The 19,501-nt window shown below is 39.3% G+C and overlaps 1 protein-coding gene across 5 annotated transcripts in view; it reads right to left on the bottom strand.

The window, feature by feature from the left end:
• SEC22A (SEC22 homolog A, vesicle trafficking protein) overlaps nucleotides 1–17,642 on the bottom strand; it is a 68,994-nt gene extending 51,352 nt beyond the window's left edge. The window contains exons 1-3 of one of the 5 annotated variants that reach the window (XM_072725149.1): nucleotides 17,526–17,601; nucleotides 16,517–16,650; nucleotides 9,842–10,042 (exon numbers count right to left, since the gene is read on the bottom strand). In XM_072725149.1, the coding sequence (XP_072581250.1) occupies nucleotides 9,842–10,042; nucleotides 16,517–16,530 (215 nt within the window). In that variant the 5' untranslated portion in view covers nucleotides 16,531–16,650; nucleotides 17,526–17,601. Of the gene's footprint in view, nucleotides 1–9,841; nucleotides 10,043–16,516; nucleotides 16,651–17,328 lie in introns of all 5 variants that reach the window. The other 4 variants (XM_072725155.1, XM_025990188.2, XM_072725161.1 and 1 more) reach the window with 4 other exon arrangements.
• Between the last annotated feature and the right edge of the window lie 1,859 nt (nucleotides 17,643–19,501).

The following is a 19,501-nucleotide window of genomic DNA, read 5'->3' as shown; positions in this document are numbered from 1 at the left end:
TGCCACAAAGGGGGAAAAATGCCGTAGAGGACATCCCTCGTCAACTGACAAAAATGGAAAACAGGAAGTAGATTAAAATATGATGTCAATATTACTAGAGCTGATAACTATGCCAGTTAAGAGAGTATCCTTAATCTTAGAAAATACACTTCAAAGTAATTAGGAATTAAGGGCATGGTATTTTAAGTTTCTCTCAAATGATTTAAACAAAAATAAGACAGGCAGATAATGATAATTAACTAAATGGGGTAAAATGTTAACAAAAGGTGAAATTGGGGATAGGTATTATGTTTGTCATTCTTATTTATACAACTTTTCTCTAAGTTTGAAATTATTTCTAAATAAGAAATTAAAAATTATTAAAACTTCAAGCACTGAAATGTTCAAATTGGTCATGTTCTACTGGAAAAAAAAAATCTAAAGTGTATAATCCCCTCAATAAGCAGAGAATGCTACACAAATTAACCCTAGTGAATCATCTAAACATTGTTTTATAGAACTGCCCATGTAGCTCCTCTAGATCAGTCACAGCAAACATATCATATAGGTTATTATCTCCCGCTCCTTTGAAAGACACTGCTAATCTCTAACAGCAATCTTCACTGAACAAACCCTGATCCATACTGGAGACCCCCTTCCCTCTTTTTTTCTCTAATAATAAAGAAGCAGAATTTGTATTTTAAATTTAATGTATAGAATATATTCACATGGTTCAAAATTTTAAAAGAATGAAAAAAGAAATTCAGTACTTAAAGAGTGTCTTACCACTACCTCCACCCAAAGATACCCAGTTCTCTGTTCCTCAAGCAACTCATGTTATTTTTTTTTAAGATTTTTTTTAAGCAATCTCCACACCCAATGTGGAACTTGAACCTACAACCCCCAGATCAAGAGCACATACTCCACTGATCAAGCCTGCCAGGCACCCCAACTCATGTTATTATTAAATTCTTATGTATCCTTCAGTGAGAGTTCATGCATTTATCTATCTTTCTCTCTCTCTCTCTCAAAGACCAAATGATGTGGGATTGGTACCTATTATTCATTATTATTAATGGTGTGGAAACACCGTAAGTTCTGAAACTTATAGCTTCTGAAATAACCTAGAATTCCTTTCTGAAGTTCACTTAACACAGTCATTAGATGAAGTTTTTCAAACTACAACTTGTGACCCATTAGAAGGTCATAAAATTAGTGTAGTAAACTACATAAAGCATTTTCCTAAAAACTGAAATAGAACATAACAGAAAAATTGGAGTGTATAAAACTTTTTAGTTTCCTATTTTATAGGTAATGTTCACAAACTGAAATATCTTCTTATGAGTCATAGTCAAAAAAGTTTAGCCATGCATATTGCCTTTTTCTATGAAATGAATAACTAAACCAAAGGGCAAAGTACGTTTTTCTCAAGCCATTTTCTCTTTCCAAAAAATCTTTACCATCATTATAAAAATTCTTTGACATGTCATTAGCATCCAAATATACCCTACCTCCGCCCTGCACACACACACCCACCCCCTCCCGCCCCAGGAACTTGAGCTGGGATAAAACACAATTGGTGATTGCTTCCACACACTCCCAACACTCAAGGAGCTACCCTAGGAGTTGTTTCATTATCCTCCACAAATATGACTGAAGCTTTTGGACTTCATTTTTTTGTGTTACAGTAGAATTTTACTGTATTTCCATATTAATGATAAAGTGAACCACGGGGGGGAGGGGAGGGGGAGTTAACCACAGACACAAACACGATAATTTATCCCAAACAGTTTCTCTTGCTTACATTTAGTTAACTAGAGAATTATTTGTGAAATAAAAGGAAGCTTGTGTTTTTAAGATTAAATGTCAGCATTCTCACAGTCTTTTTTCCAAAGCCTTTACTTTACTATAATTATGTGATACTCTGAAAAGGCCAAAAAGAGCTCTATAATATTACGGCTTTTCATAGTGAACTTAGTCATATGCTATTGTCTTTCTTTGAAATGCAAAGGCAGTTTTTCAATAATACATACAAGCCTTCTTTATCAAAAGATTTCTGGCTTTTGCAATTATCATGGGGGACAAACTCAAAGATTCCCATCCTCTCACTGAGAATTCCTCATATGAAACTGCCTAAAGTCACTATAGGTATGCCAGTTTGTGCATGCATCTGCCTGTCCATTAGGAGGAGGAGGAGTAACAGTAACAGCGGCAGGTACAGTTTACTGACCCTTTAGTTTGAACCAGGCCCCTTGCTAATAAGGGCTTTAGCTACGTATTCTATTTAATTTTACTCTCACAGTAAAGGGGCACGACTATCTCCATTTTACAGATGATGGAACAGAGGCTCAGGGATTTTTAGCAGCTTACCAGGGCCACATCAACATTTTAGAAGCAGAGCGGGGTCAAACTTAGTTCTAACTCCAAAGCATCCCTTCTTTTCAAATACAACACCAACTTCCCTATGTTATACATAAACCAACTATGTGTTTAATTCACCAACTTTTTTTTTTCATTTTTTCAAGCCATAAATCAATCTCTATTTTTTTTCCCTCTAATTAAGAGTAAATGAAACTTGAGGATTTAGGAACTTGTATCAGGATATTCAGGAAGCCCTGCCAACTTCTCTACTTCTTGTGCCACTCTACCCCTCCTTCTCTGCGTTCTAGCCACATAAGTATTATTTCAGATCCAAAGGATACCAACCTACTCCCAGTCCTCCCAACGTCTAATCCGAGAAACTTTACAAATTGTCTTCCTCACCTGCAATGCTCCCAACCCAACTCTATCTCTACCATGCTCCAATTCTGACCTGGTTAATCCTATTCATCCTTCTTGGACTTAAAAGTTCCTCCCAGAGCATATAGTCTAAATTGATCCCGGCACGGGGCATCTGGGTGGCTCAGTTCTCTGAGCATCAGATTCATGATTTTGGCTCAAGTCATGATCTCATGGATTGTGGAATTGAGCCCCACATCAAGCTCCATGCTCAGTGGGAAATAAACAATCGTTAAAAAAAATAAATTGATCCCACCCCTTGGGTTATACCATAGTAGCTGTTATTTTCTTCATGTAACTAATCCAGTTTGTAATTATATATTTATGTTTATTTGTTGTAATGTTTTTCACTGCTATCTATGCTCTATAAGAGCAGAGATCACTTCTATAGAGCTCACCGCTATATTCTTAGCAACTAGAATATTTGGGGTCTAGTACACAAAATGTGTTCAATAAATTAGTGAATGAGTACAAAGATGACATCATTCATTTACTCATTTATACACTAATTTGTTGAGTATATTGTGCACATATAATTGTACAGCCCAGCAGTATCTATTCAAAGTATCTACATAAAGAAGAAGTTCAATAATTAGTTGACTAAATTTTACAGACCGGAATACACCTTCACCTCCTCTTCCAGAAGGCTTTAGGGTTCAGGTCAGTGAGTTTTCAACATCCTCATCCTCCTACTTTAGAGACAAAGATGTTCTCAGATACCATGTAGAATTACTATGTTAGATATGTCTACTATCCTTTTATCACAGACATTACTAACCTCACACATCTTTTCCTCACCTTGAGCACAATTTTTAAACTGCCATTGTTTTCTTCCTACTTTGCTCCAATTTTTTTACTTCCCTTTTTCTTCTTGGCCTTGGTACCAATAGGATTTGGTCTTTATAGCTTCAGGCCAAGGAATTTATCCAACTTCGTTATATCTTTGGTTCCTCCCCCAGCATACACACTAGGAACTTCTTCAGGGCCTTCCAGGATTAAGTATGTCTTGAACAGGTAAGACTGACAGAAATTCAAACTCCAGATAGGGGGTATTTACCCATTTCAAATCACCTCCCTAAAAAGCTAATTCTATCAGGTATCCAAGCAAGCCATACCTCAAGTGATTTCTAAGATCCAATAAAAATGCTTAAACATTAAGCATTTTCTGGTATCTGATTTTATTTATTAAGTGTCAAATTTTACATAGCAATTAAACACTAACAACATTAGGACAATTGTGGCCTGCTACACCAACTAAACAATTAGTGAAAGCAATGATCTTCCCCAAGCAATAACAAAGCACATAGCATATGTCTAGCATTCTACTCTATAGGCTCTGACTTCAAAGACAAAAATCTCTGCTTGCCAGGCACTTATGATATGGTGCTGGGAAAGCACTTAAAACACCAATATACAAAACTAGGAAACAAAACTGCATTTTGTAGCATGCTAAATAACAATGTATATTGCAAACTATTAATAAATTAAGACAGTAATAATTAACCTGAGGGGTTGCTCAGCCGAAATGAAGTAAGCCTGCAGCTGCCTGTACAGTGTTTTCCAATATATGGAGAATAGCTATCTGCAAAAGGAGAGTGGAGAAATGCAAGATTCCTGATAACATCTGTGTTCCCTGGCTCCAGCCACTTTAGAAGCCTGCCTCTCCTTCACAATACCCTTTTTTTGCTTATGCTAGTGTAAGTTGTTTCTGCACTGACAATGGGAAAGAGCCCTATTTATTAACCAATCACAGAACTGTTACAAAACTGAATAACATAGGAAAAGTGCCTGGCAACTGCAGGCACCTAATGACCGGGTCATTGTTGAAGTTGTTATTCCTGTAATCAGAAAATAACACCAAAAACCTAAAGAAAAGCACCGCCAGAAACTAAAAACAAAAAGTAGGTAAGCCTAAAATAGCATTCCCAGCTAGAGGTAGCAGTTTGTGGACTAATATGGAGAAAGTAGAGACTAAGGTAAAGAGAGAACCTGTAAGGCTCACAGGCATTATCAGACTTCAGAAGAATTCAGTGGGAAAATTAAGAAATTTTACTTCTTGCATTAAAATTCACAATAGAGTATGATTGGCTTCCCAAAGACGTTTGTATTTTCATAAGATCAGTATCTCAATGTTTAAAGAGATCTCAAAATGTCCCACTATGATTCCCAAATCTCCAAAACCAATCTCAAAATTTTAAGATTTCATATGACACAACTTAATTTCATATGATTCATAATTATTGCTTTAGCCACTGTGTTTCCTAAGTTCTGACATAGGTTTATATATTAAACATTTATGACAATTTAAGGAAAGTATCCTTCAACTTATGAAACAGATAAATTCTTTAAACTTTTACACAGAGAGAACTATAGCATCACTATGTACAGGTGACCCTTGAACAATGCTAGGGTTAGGGATGTCAATATCCTGCACAGTAAAAAATCAGCATACCTTTAGACTCCCCAAAAACTTGACTACTAATACCCTACTGTTGACTGAAAGCCTTACCAAAACACAATTAACACACATTGTGTTATATTATATGCTGTATTCATACAATGAAGATAGAGAAAGGAAAATGCTATTTAAAAATAACATTTACAGTACTGTATTTATGAAAAGTATTGGCTTATAAATGGACTCGTGCAGTTCAAACCCATGTCATTCAAGGATTCAACTGTAAAAAATGAGAAGAAATCACAAAACTAGATTATGCATCCCCCAACCAGCCACCAATCAACAAGCCAAACTGAAGTATTTTGGAGAAAGTGAAGACTTAACTCCATGGCATCTCTGAACATTGCCATACCCCCAAAACAATCATCCCTCATTTAGCAGTTAGTAACCTATGTGCAAGGCATTGTGCCAGCCTGAGCTCCACAGAATGGGCTCCATTAGCTGAACTCACTACTCAGCCACTACAATCTGATGTTCATTATTCTCCCAACACACTGTGGGGAGGAGGGATTAAAGGAATTTTCTTAATTTTTTTCTACCTTTAAAAATATTTTTTAAAGATTCACTTATTGGAGAGAGCATGAGTGGGGGGCAGAGGAAGAGACTCAAACAATGTGGGGCTTGATCCCACAACCCATGAGATCATGGCCTGAGCTGAAATCAAGAGGCAGATGCTTAACTGACTGAGCCACCCAGGCGCCCTGGAATTTTCTTAATTTTAAAATGTTACCCTAATTCTTCTCCTCAAACTCTATGGTCTTCCTCTACCTATTCACCTATTCTCCAGCATGAGGTACCATTTGATTTAGCATATAATTACATACTTAACTTTGTTTTGGTTCTCACTGGTATTCCGCAAAGACAACCTCAATTTTTATACGTATTTGAAAGCCACAATGTTAAAAGACGAGGAATCATTTATAAGCTAGAACAGATAATGATCTCTGTAAGTTATCTAACTATATAGAAAGATTATAAAAACTTAAAAATAAATTTAAAACAAGAAAAATATAAATGATTAAGAAAAAAGTCAAGTTCTACAGGCAATCTGTGTAAGGAGTGAGATCATGAGAGAAATGAAATAGTAGTAGCAAGAAGAAGGTGATTCAAAAGGCTATAAGCCAGGCGACAAGGCAGATGGGCAGCCTGTGCCAGTTCTGGGCTGTGCCATGTTATAACTGCAGATCTGTGAGTTTTATCTGGCAAGCTCATGGGCAGTTAGAAAAAGAGGTGTCACAAGGGAACTTTAAGTAACTCAGGTAACATATAAACTCTCAATTTTACAGTGACTTTATAATTAGTCTAAATGTAATGCCATACAGCATAGAAACCTCTATAAACTAGGAAATAATCAAGTCCTCTAATCAATGATAGAAAACATAAAACCCAGGTTCTTGTCAGGAACTAGAACTAAAATTTCTCCATTCAATTCCTTTTAAAAACTTGGTTACAAAAATAACATGCATAGAGGCTTTTCTATGTGTGGTTCTAAAGGCCATGTAATCTATTTATTCCTTTAGACATTTCTAAATTGTATTCTTAGGTCAGGCCAGATTAGACCACTGCTGATTCATCTCACTCCTAAACTCTCTCATAAAATTGCTTTTTGAATTGTGTCATTTGCTTACACTAAGGAATTTTACAAGAAAAATCATAAATAGCTCATCGTTATGGCTGCTGGAAAAATGCTATTCAAATGCTGTCCCTCTTAACGTACATCAGGTCTCAGGAACGTGAAGAGCAATGTTTTTATCCAATGGACACTGAATCCTGTAAATGATTCATTATCCTCCTTTGGGCCGTGAGGAAGCTCAGAGAAATATTTGCAGTCCTTTTCCAACAAATGACTGGATTAAGTAGTTTCCATCTCCAGAAGGAAATGTTATTTTAGTTTATGATTCTCCTATCTTTATCCCTTTATGTGATACTCTCTTCTGTGCTCTTGAATTATTTTGTAAACTACCTCACATCTTTTGTGGAATAAGAAGGAATACAAAGAAATAACACAAAATCTAGAATTCAAAACAAACAGAACAAACAGAATTGGAAGGGGTATTAAAATTTTACTACATGATACTCTGCTTTTAAGAGAATAAAATAAAGGAGGAAAAACATTGGCAAAAAAAGTTGTTCTTCAAGTCTAGGATATCTGTCAGAATTAATATATGTTCAAACAATCTTCCATCACTCTGATATAGGTCTATAGTCCTATACAATATCAATTGAAACTCAGAATAATGACCAAGGGTACTAAAAGAGCCTATTAAATACAATATTAAAAGGTTTCAAGTCTTTCTCCATAAAACAGAAATAGATTAGACATCATTTTAGATATATTTTAACCATCAACCACCACTACATTTTCCAGTAAAATCCTTTAAAAACCCAGTTTAAGATAAAAGCTCATTATCTTTCCATTACCTAATTGATCTAAATAATTATAGACATTCTCTAAGGTTCTATTCTGGGCCTCTCTCAGAAACTCAGTGGGCATTTCTACCCTCACAGTTTCAACTTCATGTGAGCAATTTCAAGATCTCTATCCCATCTCAACTGGACTACCTAGTCAAAACCTCAAGTAAAATACTCAAAAGTAGTACTTAGTTACCCTCCTCTTCTTCCTCACCCTCAGAGTAAGCAACCCTTTCCAAAGAGCTCATTCTGTCCAACTCCACGGCTTCAGTCATCTTTGGTATTCCATCTCTTCCCTTCTGGCACTCCATCTTATCAGGCTTAATCATTTCTTTTTGAAGTGTCTTTGTAACTGGCATTCTCTTTTTCTTTTTTTTTTTTTTTTTTTTTGCATTCTCTTTTTCATCTGCACTTACATCTTACTAGGTCAGGCTCTAATTATAGGTTAATCTCTCTCTTCTCAGAGTTTCCATTTCACCTTACATTTCACTGCCTCAGCATTGCTTTTGTTTTTTGGGGTTTTTTGTTTTGTTTTGTTTTAATCAAGTCACTTCCCTCAAACCTGCAGTAACAGCTTCCTATCCCTCAGTCTGAACTTGCAAGGAAATCCTGGATCTGGCCCCACACTAATTATCTCACATTTCCCATAACTATCCCTAAATCACCATCCACTACACCAGGCCAAACAGGTGAATACACCCCTAAGGCTAAGTCATTCTTTACTTATTCCGCCTCTCCTCTCTACACCTAGAATGCCCTCTTCTCTGTCTTGGCCAAATCTTAGTAATTCTTCAGGACATGACTCATGTGTCATCTCAATAACTAAGCCCTCTGCTAATTATATCAAGGACCTTGATATAATGGACCTTGTCCTTATCTGACATCCTTCTGTATGCAAATTCTGTATCAAACTGCTCAAGAGTTAATTGTCCTCTGTGTCATGTGGACGCTCTCCAAGGGGTCTTATCTATTCCCAGTTTTAATTATACACTGTAAGCTGACCCCCAAATCTAAATCTCCATACTTGTCCTTCTTCACTGAACTTCAGACTTACACACCCAGCTTCCTACCTGACAGATCTTCCTGAATGTCTAATGGACATCTTAGACTTAATATGTTCAAACAAAACTCTTGATTTTTGAAACACACATCCTCCAATATTACTCATTGCAGCCCCATTAGCCAAGTAATTATGGGCATCCTCTAGGCCAAAAATCTAGGGGGGACTCAATTATTGTCTTTCCCTCACATCCCACTAGAATCCATTAGGAAGATTTGTTGGTGCTACGCCCAAAATACAGCCCAAATATAACCACTTCTCATTATTATCACTCTCATTCAAGTTATAAACATCACCTCTACCTGAACTTCTTTAAGAGTCTCCTAAATGATCTTTCTGCTTCTACTCTTTCTCCCTTAGAGCACATTCTTCATACAGCAGCCAGGATGATTTACTCAAAGCCAAAAATCACATTATATAGCTCTCTAGCTTAAAACTCTTCACTGGCTTTCCATCACATTAGACTCAATCCAAACTCCTATCCCAGCCCAGAAGGCTCTATATAACCTGTCCCATTCCTAACTTTCTGATCTCACCTTCTGCCACTTTATTAATTGCCCATATTGCTTCAGCATCTGTGGTTTTCCTTCCATCCTTTGATCAGTATCACAGGCCTTATGCACTGGCTGTCACTCTGCCTTACTCTTCATCCACAGCATCCTTCACATCTCTTAGGTCTCTGCTCAAATATCATCCTTTCAGGGAGGCCTTGAACTACTATAAAGTCACTCTATCCCACAGCCCAGTGTTACTTTCATGTGCAATAAATAGAAATGAGTGGTATCCTCTCTCACTAGAATATAAATTTAAGTTCTTTGAGGACAGGTATCATGCACAATTTTTATATTTTCCTACACAGTTTGCCTGGACATGTAAGAACACTAAGTAATAAATACCTAATGACCAACTTATAGCATATCCATGATCTGCAAAAGTATAAAAATTTCTAAAGCCAGATATAAACACAGAGAAGCTGCAAAAAGGGCAATAATATGACGACTACTGTTTAGTATAAATTGAGAACCACATGATTCTTGATTTGAACACTTTTCCTAAACTAACCAATCACTACTTTTTACTACAACCACTTTTATATTTCATGCAAACGGCAAACACTGAGCAAATTATTCTAATGGTGCAAACTCAAGTCTTACTTAATGTTATAATGTCCAGTTTTCAGTGTACATCTATCAGGAAGCTGAGCAAGTTTCTTTGAGAGCATTTTAAAATACTTTCTGCACTCCTGCACGCCTGTGCCTTGTTCATAGTCAGTAGAAGCAGAAAGGGGGAGTCCATCTCTGACGCGAATGACTGATGCAGATAAAATCATAGACATTTCAACCAGCAGAGAAGACCTAAAACAAGATGAACAATTTGAGTTAGATAAAAAATTAAAGTCAAACCTGATAAATGGTGTAAAAATGTTCAATTCACTAATAATCAAAGGTTCACTAATTAAACACTAACATACTACGTTTTCCTTAACAAGTTAGCTTTTAAAAAATAATACTTGTTGGGGCACCTGGGGGCTCAGTCAGTTGAGCTACCCACTCTTGATTTCAGCTCAGTTCACGATCTCAGGGTCATGAGATCCAGTCCTAAGTCAGGCTCTGCACTCAAGTTGGAGTGCTTGTCCCTCTTCTACCCCACCACTCCTCCTCCAGTACATGGGCTCTCTCTCTAAAACAAATAAATAAAATCTTTTTTAAAAATTAAAAAAATGATACTTGCTTCTTTCTGGCATTCTTAAAGGTATCTGCAGAAGTAAATATTAGAATAAATATCTTCTCAAAATAATCTTGCAATATTCAAGAGAGTTTAAAAGTACTTATTATGCCCTTTGACCACAATAATAATGTAAATATATAGCCCTACCTTAATGGAAATAGTTTCAGACAAAATTTTAAACAGAAAGACATTCTTTCACAGAAATAACCAAACCCAATCTAAACATCCAACAATAACAGAGTATTAAATAAATTATATACTCCTATGATACTCCTATGATGGAATATAATGCAGATTTCTGTGAAAAAGAGTTCAGTAATATGGTAAAATGCTTACACATTAATTAGGAAAAAAAGTAGGATAAAAATCGCAAATGTTTTCTATAAAGACAAAAAGAAGAAGGGAGGGATAAATGGAGAAATAGATACCAGAAGAAAACATGCCAAAATTATAATAATGCTTATCCCCAGAAAATAGTATTATGGAGGATTGTTACATTTCCTAAATTTTCATAATATTCCACAATGGGTATATATTATTTTTATAATCAGGAAAAAAATTTTTATTGAGGTGCCTGGGTGGCTCAGTTGATTGAGTATCCAACTCTTCAGTTCAGTTCAGGTCATAATCTCAGGATCTTGCGATCAAGACCTATGTTAGGCTCCCCACTCAGCAGGGAGTCTGCTTGGGATTCTCTCCCTCTGCTCCTTCCCCAACTTACACACTCTCTCTCTCTAAAATAAATAAATAAATCTTTAAATAACAAAAAATTGTATTCATAATAAATCTTAAAGCTAAAGGAATACTGGTTTTAATATCATTCTCAATTTCTTCACCAGAAAATAAAACATAATGGCCTCTTTTATTATATTATGATCAAGCTTCATGGAGATAGATAAAAAGGACTTCATAGGCTGGGTCTGAAAGAAATTAGGTAAACAGAAACTTTGCTAAAAACTATTCAATGTTGCTCAAATTTTAGCTTGAATAAAAACCACTGGAAGCTTGGTTAGAAATGCAGGTTTCTGAACCTCCCCCTATCCCCAAATTCTGATCCACTGACATTGAGGTAGGGCTTGAGAATCTTCCATTTTTAACAAATTCCCAGGTAATTACTATGCTTAGTGCCTACAGATCAAATCATACTTTAAAAAACACTAAATTAAAACACGTTCAGTCTGAAATTAAGTGATAACTCTCTCTTGTGAGGCCTTCAGAGCACAGCGCACTAAATACTGCTTCACTAGAAGTAGGGAAAATGGTGAAAATTGAAAAACTTGGTAACAATTTCATAGACTTTTTTCAAGATACTGTATCTCAGAGCTAAATTAATCTTCACTTGTCCTTCTCAGATAGCTCAATATTACTTCATTCCAAAAATGAAAAACTTAGTTATGTATCAAAATATGGCACAGAAAACCAACTGGTACTGACTCTGGAAATTAGTACCATAAAAAATTTCTCATTTTTGTTGCCGTGTGAAGTTGAAACCTCACTGTCCATTTACAATGGCAACTGACTTAACACAAAAAATTAACCCATATAACAAAGTTAATGCATTAAATTTACTCCCCCTTTTCCTCTTTTCATGAGGAAATGAGAGGAATAGCTAAGTATTAACATGTCATTACCCTTTAATATTTTTCTTCTCCATTCACTTAAACAGAAAAAAACCCACATCAATCAAATTAGCCTTAATCATAATGGGATCTTCTAACATTCCAATATGACATATTCAAATCATTTTTTCCCTATTAAATAAGTTTCTTTTCTCTTCTAAAAGCAGTAAAGAAAAAGATGAGATCCTTCAAGAGATAATGTATAAACTACAAACTCCTCTTAAAAATTGTTCTATGTTTTATTTCATTATTAAACCATAACTATGGGGATCCCTGGGTGGCTCAGCAGTTTGGCACCTGCCTTCGGCCCAGGGCGTGATCCTGGGGTCCCGGGATTGAGTTCCGCATTGGGGACTCATGGAGCCTGCTTCTCCCTCTGCCTGTGTCTCTGCCTCTCGCGCATGCGCTCTCTGTCTGTGTTTATCATGAATAAATAAATAAAATAAACCATAATTATGAGATTTAGCCTAAGGATAAGAAGTAGTAAAATGTCTTACTTCATACCCTTAGGCATTTATTATTTAAATATAAATTTAAAATATGAAATTTAAAATATAAAATTTTTTCTTCCTAAAGTTTACTGCAACACAATTACTCTGGGAATTAACATGAGGGCAAGGTTGTGACCTATAGTTTCCAAACACCCATATTCTTAGTATTTAGAAGTAGACTGCATTCTTTTATGCCTGATCTTTCTAGGATCCCAACAGAAATATTAGGAATAATATTTATTATAGAGTGCCAATTTTCATGGAGTCTTCAATTACTCTTTTCTTTTTAATGAATTTAAAACAGAAAGATATGATTCATACTTTGTAAAACATATACTAAGAAACAAACGCCAACCTGTAAGTTCCATTCATTTAACAAACATTTATTGAATAGGTTCTATAGTCTAGGACTACGGCAGACATTAGTTCCTACCATTAGGAACCATCAATACAGAATTAAGGAAATTCATATGAAAAGAGCAAACACAAGTTGTGCCACCCACCACTTAACTCGAAAACTGTTAGATAAACTTGCACTTCAGATATTCCCAATACACGTAGGCTTGAAACCAAAAGCACAACGCAGCACTGAGACTCCCTGTCAAAATTCTTAAAAGGTTGTCAGAAAATCGCTTCTATCAGTAGATACGATTCCTCTGAGGAAAAAAAGTTAAACTTCTTCCTCCCAGAGTCATTTGACCTTACATGCTAACCAGTAAACTAGCAAAAGAAACTGTCATGACTGCCCGTGAACAATGTCAGGCTTGCCTGGTTTGTGGATGGATTTCAACCACTTTAGGATAAGCAATCTCTCCTCTATCAACTACTACCTCCCCTCTTTTCTCTTTCTACCTTGGATTCTTAATGCAGTTCCTTAAAGAAAACACTCCATCTTATCTGGACTATGCTAGTAGAAAAGGGATCCCTCCACATAGGGGCCAAGCTAGGTTAGAATACCCTTGGGGTCTAAGGCACAGTGGTGGTTGGGAAAACCAATGAAGAATTGATGGGAACTGGGGAAATCAAGAGGTTAACATTTGCATGGGAAGATTCAGGAGCAATAGTTTTATCAGGGCCACCGATACATTTTTAGGCCATGATCCATTTTCTCTCACCATTAACACTAAAAAAAAAAGTTATGTCTTTAGACAGCAGAAAACTCAAAGGGAATCTGAGTACTGACCTGTATACCCATTCTTCAACAGCAACTGCTAAAGGAAAAAGCCCAAATTAGAATCTAGATAGGTCTGGGAAAACATTTATGTAGAAACTGAGAAAAATAAACTCCCACTGTGCCAGTGGTTAGCAACTGTTTAGTCCTAGGATAACAGGGTGCTGACCTCTTCTTCAGAACCTCATGGGGTAATGACTATGGGTCACCAAGAAGGCACTTTCTCAAAAATCAACGAAACCCAACATACAAGGTATGTTTTATATCTACTTTCCAGCAAGATGCTTTCATAAGAGATAAAAACATTTAATATCAGGTTAACCATTCATATCTTATTTTGGCTATTTCCCAAACTTTAATTATCCAAGTACTATTTTCAGAATTCTTTTTTTTTTTTAAGATTTTATTTATTTGAGAGAGAGAGAGAGAGAGAGAGAGAGACAGACAGACAGCATGCACACATGAGCAGAGGGGAGAGGGAGAAAGAGAATCTCAAGCAGACTCCATACTCAGCATAGAGCCCGACACAAGGCTCAATCTCACAACCCTGAGATCATGACCTTAGCCAAAACAAGAGTCAGCTGTTTAAACCGAATGAGCAACCCAGGTGCCCCCATTTGCAGAATTCTTACCATATCTACACCTCACTTGTATTATTATTTACCTAATGTAGGTCTTTCATTGACTTATTGACTATTCAATTGATATTGACTATCTTTAGCAATAGCTGTGAAATCAATTTTGAGGTTTGTCTCCTATTTAGAGATTTTTGTTGTTGTTTCTTTTTTTATTTTTAAAGATGTTATTCATTTATTCATGAGAGACAGAGAGAGAAAGGCAGAGACACAGGTAAAGGGAGAAGCAGGCTCCCTGCAGGGCACCCAATATGGGACTCGATCCCAGGACCCCAGGACCAGCCCTGAGCCCAAGGCAGACACTCAACCACTGAGCCACCCAGGAGTCCCTGTTGTTGTTTCATCCAAATGTGTGTTAAATTTTTTGGAAAATTGTTGTTGAAAATATTCATCTACTCATCACTCAAAGTATTCTGCGTGGGAAACACTACCTTGGTACATATTTTATTGAAAGTGCCAGCTGGCCCTTAAAAAAAAGAAAAGGAAAGAAAAGGAAGGAAAGGAAGGAAAGGAAAGAAAGGAAGAAAGGAAGGAAGAAAGGAAGAAAGAGCCAGCTGAGATCTGTGGGACTTGGGAGTGGGGGTTACTCGTGGTAAAGCTATATTAATTGTAATACACAGGGAGGGAGCAAGACTGAGAGAAAAGGGAAGGTCTCTGTACAGCCGCAGGTTAACAGAAAGACACTTGAAAAACAGAGCTTGAAGAGGAAAAGGGGAAAGCGTACCAAGGACAATCAGAATTTATTTTACAGTTTTGCCTACCCACCCCCGCACCTTACCAGCAGCCTTCAGTACTCCTAATACAGGTGCCTGTACTACACAGTACATCTGCCTCAGGCTCCAGAGTAGATTATACCCACAACTAGGAACAGGGCCCCCAACACAGGCACAAAAGTGTCAATCCCTAACAGTTGTGGAGCACCTTACAGTTTACAAACAGTGAGTGAAATATAACCTCTATTTGACAGACGAGGAAATTGAAGGTCCCTTTCTCAATGTCACACTGCAAATATATAGCCAAACTGGTGCTTATACCTAAGTTTTCTGTGTCTCCAAATCGTTGTGCTCCATCAGTCTCCTAAAACCCACAAGGGGCAAGAACCCAGTGACTGAAGCTATCTAGCCACAAATTTTGAAATAATAAAAGACCACCTTATATTTTCCTTAAGACCACCTTATATTTTCCATAATAGTTAACATGATGGACTCTGGAACAGGTGTCTGGGTTCAAAAACTGGCTCCACCATGTGTTAACTGTAAACGTGAGCAAGTTTTGACTTTCTACACTCAAGTTGCCTCACCTGTAAATTGTGGTCACTACTAGTGTGTATCTCATAGGATTGTTTGAAAGATACTAATAGTATCTACCTGATAGGGATACATAAAGAACCTGAAACATCACCCTGTAGGACTAAAAGTAGAATATTATTATTATTATTCATTAACTGCCCTCTATTTACCAGGCACTTTATACACTATCTCATTTAGGCCTTCTGATAACCTGTGAGATGGGTATTATCAGTTTTGTTTTACCTTTGAGGAAATTCAAGCTCAGAAAAGAATTTAGGCAAGTCCAACATTTGTAAGTGACAGACTTCCATACAGGCTGAACTCTAACCAAACAGTGAACCCAACCAAACACTGCCTCACGACACAGCCAAGCTTCCTACTCAAGTATATGGAAAGTCAGAGCCAAGCCTTTGAGAAGACCTGTGCTTCTTTTAAACATCAATATAGGGCAGCCCAGGTGGCTCAGTGGTTTAGCGCCTGCCTTCAGCCTGGGGCCTGATCCTGGAGTCTCGGGATCGAATCCCACGTCGGGCTTCCTGCATGAAGCCTGCTTCTCCCTCTGCTTGTGTCTCTGCCCTTCTCTCTGTATCTCTCGTGAATAAATAAAATCTTTAAAAAATAAATAAACATCAACATAAAATATGCGTAGATTTTTAAAAATCAGTTCATACACACACACACACACACACAAATCACTAAACTGTTATCACGGTTTTCAACGCAGGAAATGCCCAGGCATCCCATTAATTTAGGGCATGGCCACATACGTCGGATTCAAGTGCTCAACTACAACCTTCAACACCAGAAAGCATAGGTACTGTTTCCAGTACTGCCCAACTCCTTATAATCTCTCAGCACGTGAGCAAATTCAGAGTTTAGAAAAGTGGATGCTCCACCTGTTAGCTGGCATCACAACATCTCGCGTCTGGTGGCTGACGCTCTAGCCCTGGGCTTTGCCTTGGCTGTCTAGGCATAGGAGGGGCTGCTTCTCAAGCTCTCCAACTTGCCCCCAAGCGGACGATCCAGGAAACTAAGGCAGAGAAAAGTCCAAAGCTGTTTTTGCGGGCAGAGAGATTCAAGTCCCTGGGGCTCCTATTTCCGAGCCCCTCTTCCACCTGCCCAGCCAAGCGCTCAGGACTCCTTGTAAGGCCACATCTCTCCCAAAGTTGCCAGGGGCAGGCAGGGCAGGCGTTTCTCTTGGGCCAACGAGGGCCGATCTCTGGGCTCAATGCAAATTAACTCCCCACAGGACGCGAAGTAAGCCGCTGGTTCAAATCCCACCCTAGCCTTTAAAAAACAGTAAACGCCAGGTCGAGCTCTCTAGGCCACCTAAGTAGCCTCGGGGGATTACCGTGTTTCTAACAACGGGGGGGCGGGGGGGGGGGGCAGGGAGTGCCCCGCCCACCGGCCCCTCCCACCGCCGCGCCACGCCCACTGCCACGCCCCTCTCGACCACAACACACATTGCCCCGCCCACCGCCCCGCCCCCTGGACTACGCCACACCAGTTGCCCCCGCCCCCGCCCCGCCCCCTCGGCCCCCGCCCCGCCCCCCGCCGCCGCCGCCGGGCGCCCACAGCGACTCTCCCTCCCGGAGCGCCCTGCCTGGGTGCCCCATGTACCCAAGCAGGTCAGCCCGGGGGCAGCCGCCGTTCGCGCGGACCCACAGCCCCCCTCACGCCGCAGGGGACGAAGCCCCCGGCATCGCACCTCTCCACCTCTCCCGAGCGCCGCGGCTCCAACCACCCGGCTCCCGCCCCCACGGCACGCGCTGGGTCCCCGCCCGGGGGGAAGGTCTGTGGTCGCGAAGGCCGCGGCGGCAGGGCAGGCAGAGCCAGGGGCCGCCTGCCGGGGTCCCAGCGACCCTCGGAGCGGAGGACCGAGCGCCGGGACCGCCCGGGTCGTACCTGTCGAGCCGGGACCCGCCGCTCCGAGTGACGCGGCCCGCAGTGCATTGTGGGGCCGGGAGGGGCCTTCCTGCGGGACGGCCCCGCGTCCGACGTGGCTGGCGCCCGACGGGACCAGGCCCCGCCCCCGGCCCCTCGCCTAGGCCAATCAGCTTCTGCGGGGAGGCCACGTTGACCCGCCCCCTCCTGGGGGCCCGAAGTCGCCCCGCCCCCTTCCCAAAAAGACTGACAGCTCTCCACGCACCTGCGCCGAGAGGTTGCAAAGCGCTCAGCTGATGGCTGGTGCTGTCTCTCACGAATAAAGCTCATCGGTCCTGCTGCCGCCTCTATCTAGAGGCAGTTTGTCTCTCACGCGGCCCTACAGCAAACACTTATCCAAGGAGCAGGGGGAAACTAAGAAAAAAAAAAGGATTTGTCCCATCTATCACCTCGCAAGAGGAAGCACCTGACCTCGCCAGAGAAATGCCGTTTGCAGACCCTGCAGCCCCTTCCAACTTTTGCATGGGCCATACATTATTAAATAAGTACTTAATGACTGTGGACCACGTGCAAAGCACGGTGTCAGGCATCGGGTTACAGGAATGAAGGTAACACTGGATGGAATCTAAAGTGCAACAGGAGCAAGAGACGTTAAAGCATAAAGCATTACATAATTATAAATTGCAATCAGTACTATGAAGGAAAATTAGTAGGTGTGATGATGGATTAATTCTGGACTATCAGGGAAGAGTGTTTGAAGAAGTGCCTTTTAAGTATCAGGCATATGAAAGAGCCTTAAAGAATGGTTCAAGCCAAGAGAACATTAAAATTGTTAGGGCATGAAAGAGGGGCATGAAAGAACTTGGGGTGTTCTAGGAACTGAAAGGAAGTCAGTGTGGTTGAGATGTAGGGAGCAAGCTTCGGCTGAGATGAGACAGAGGCCAGACCGAGCAGGCTCTTACTGGCCACATAATGGCTTTTAGACTGTATTTTGGAATGTATCCTAAGGTTAATGGGCAGCTAATAGGGAATGTTAAACGGGATCTGATTTACATATTTAAAAGCTCACTCAGGCTATTTGTGGGAAATAGTATGGAAGAGGGCAAGTGGGGTTGCTGAAAGGCCAGGTGGGAGGTGGTTACATTAGTCAAGGCCAGAGATGACGGGTGGCTTGAACTAGGATAATGGCAGTAGAGACAGTGAGAGTTGGATAATTTCAAGACGTGTATAAATGAGAGGTGGAATCCAAGGGACTTAATAATGGATTGGTTTTCTGGGAAGAGTAAAGAAAAGAGGAGCATTAAGAATGACTCCTTAAGGGACGCCTGCATGGCTCAGCAGTTGAGCATCTGCCTTTGGCTCAGGGTGTGATCCTGGAGTCCCGGGATCCAGTCCCACATTGGGCTCCCTGCAGGGAGCCTGCTTCTCCCTCTGCCTATGTCTCTGCCTCTCTTTCTATGTCTTTCATGAATGAATAAATAATATCTTAAAAAAAAAAAAGAAAGAATGACTCCTTAAGTAACTAGGTGGATTAAGAAGCCATTTATTGATTTGGGGAACATTAAAAGAGGAGCAAATGGTTTTGGATATGAGTTTGAGATGCTTGTAAACAGAGGTGTCAAACAGATTTGAAGGTGTAAGGCTGGACTTAAGAAGAAATGTCTAGACTAATTATATAAATTTGATAGTTATTGAAGTGGGATAACCCAGCAATTCCACTTGTAAGTATATATGTAACAGAAATATATTCATATGTTCACCAAAAGACATGTTTAAGAATGTTAAGAGGATGAGTAAATTTTAGAATATTCACATAGTGGAAAGAGAACAAACAACTTACCAGTAACACACAAATTTCAGTCTTAAAATTGAATGAAAGAAGTCAGACACAAAAAGTATATATTATATGATTCTACTTACATAATATTCAAAAATAGACAAAAATAATAAATATAGTAGAAGTTGGGATATCAGTTATGTTTAGGTGGTATTAATGT

The sequence above is a fragment of the Vulpes vulpes genome, chromosome 1, assembly GCF_048418805.1.
Source record: "Vulpes vulpes isolate BD-2025 chromosome 1, VulVul3, whole genome shotgun sequence".
NCBI classification, from domain to species: domain Eukaryota; kingdom Metazoa; phylum Chordata; class Mammalia; order Carnivora; family Canidae; genus Vulpes; species Vulpes vulpes.
Note: the sequence above shows the minus strand (reverse complement) of the source record. Positions and strands in the feature narration are given on the sequence as shown.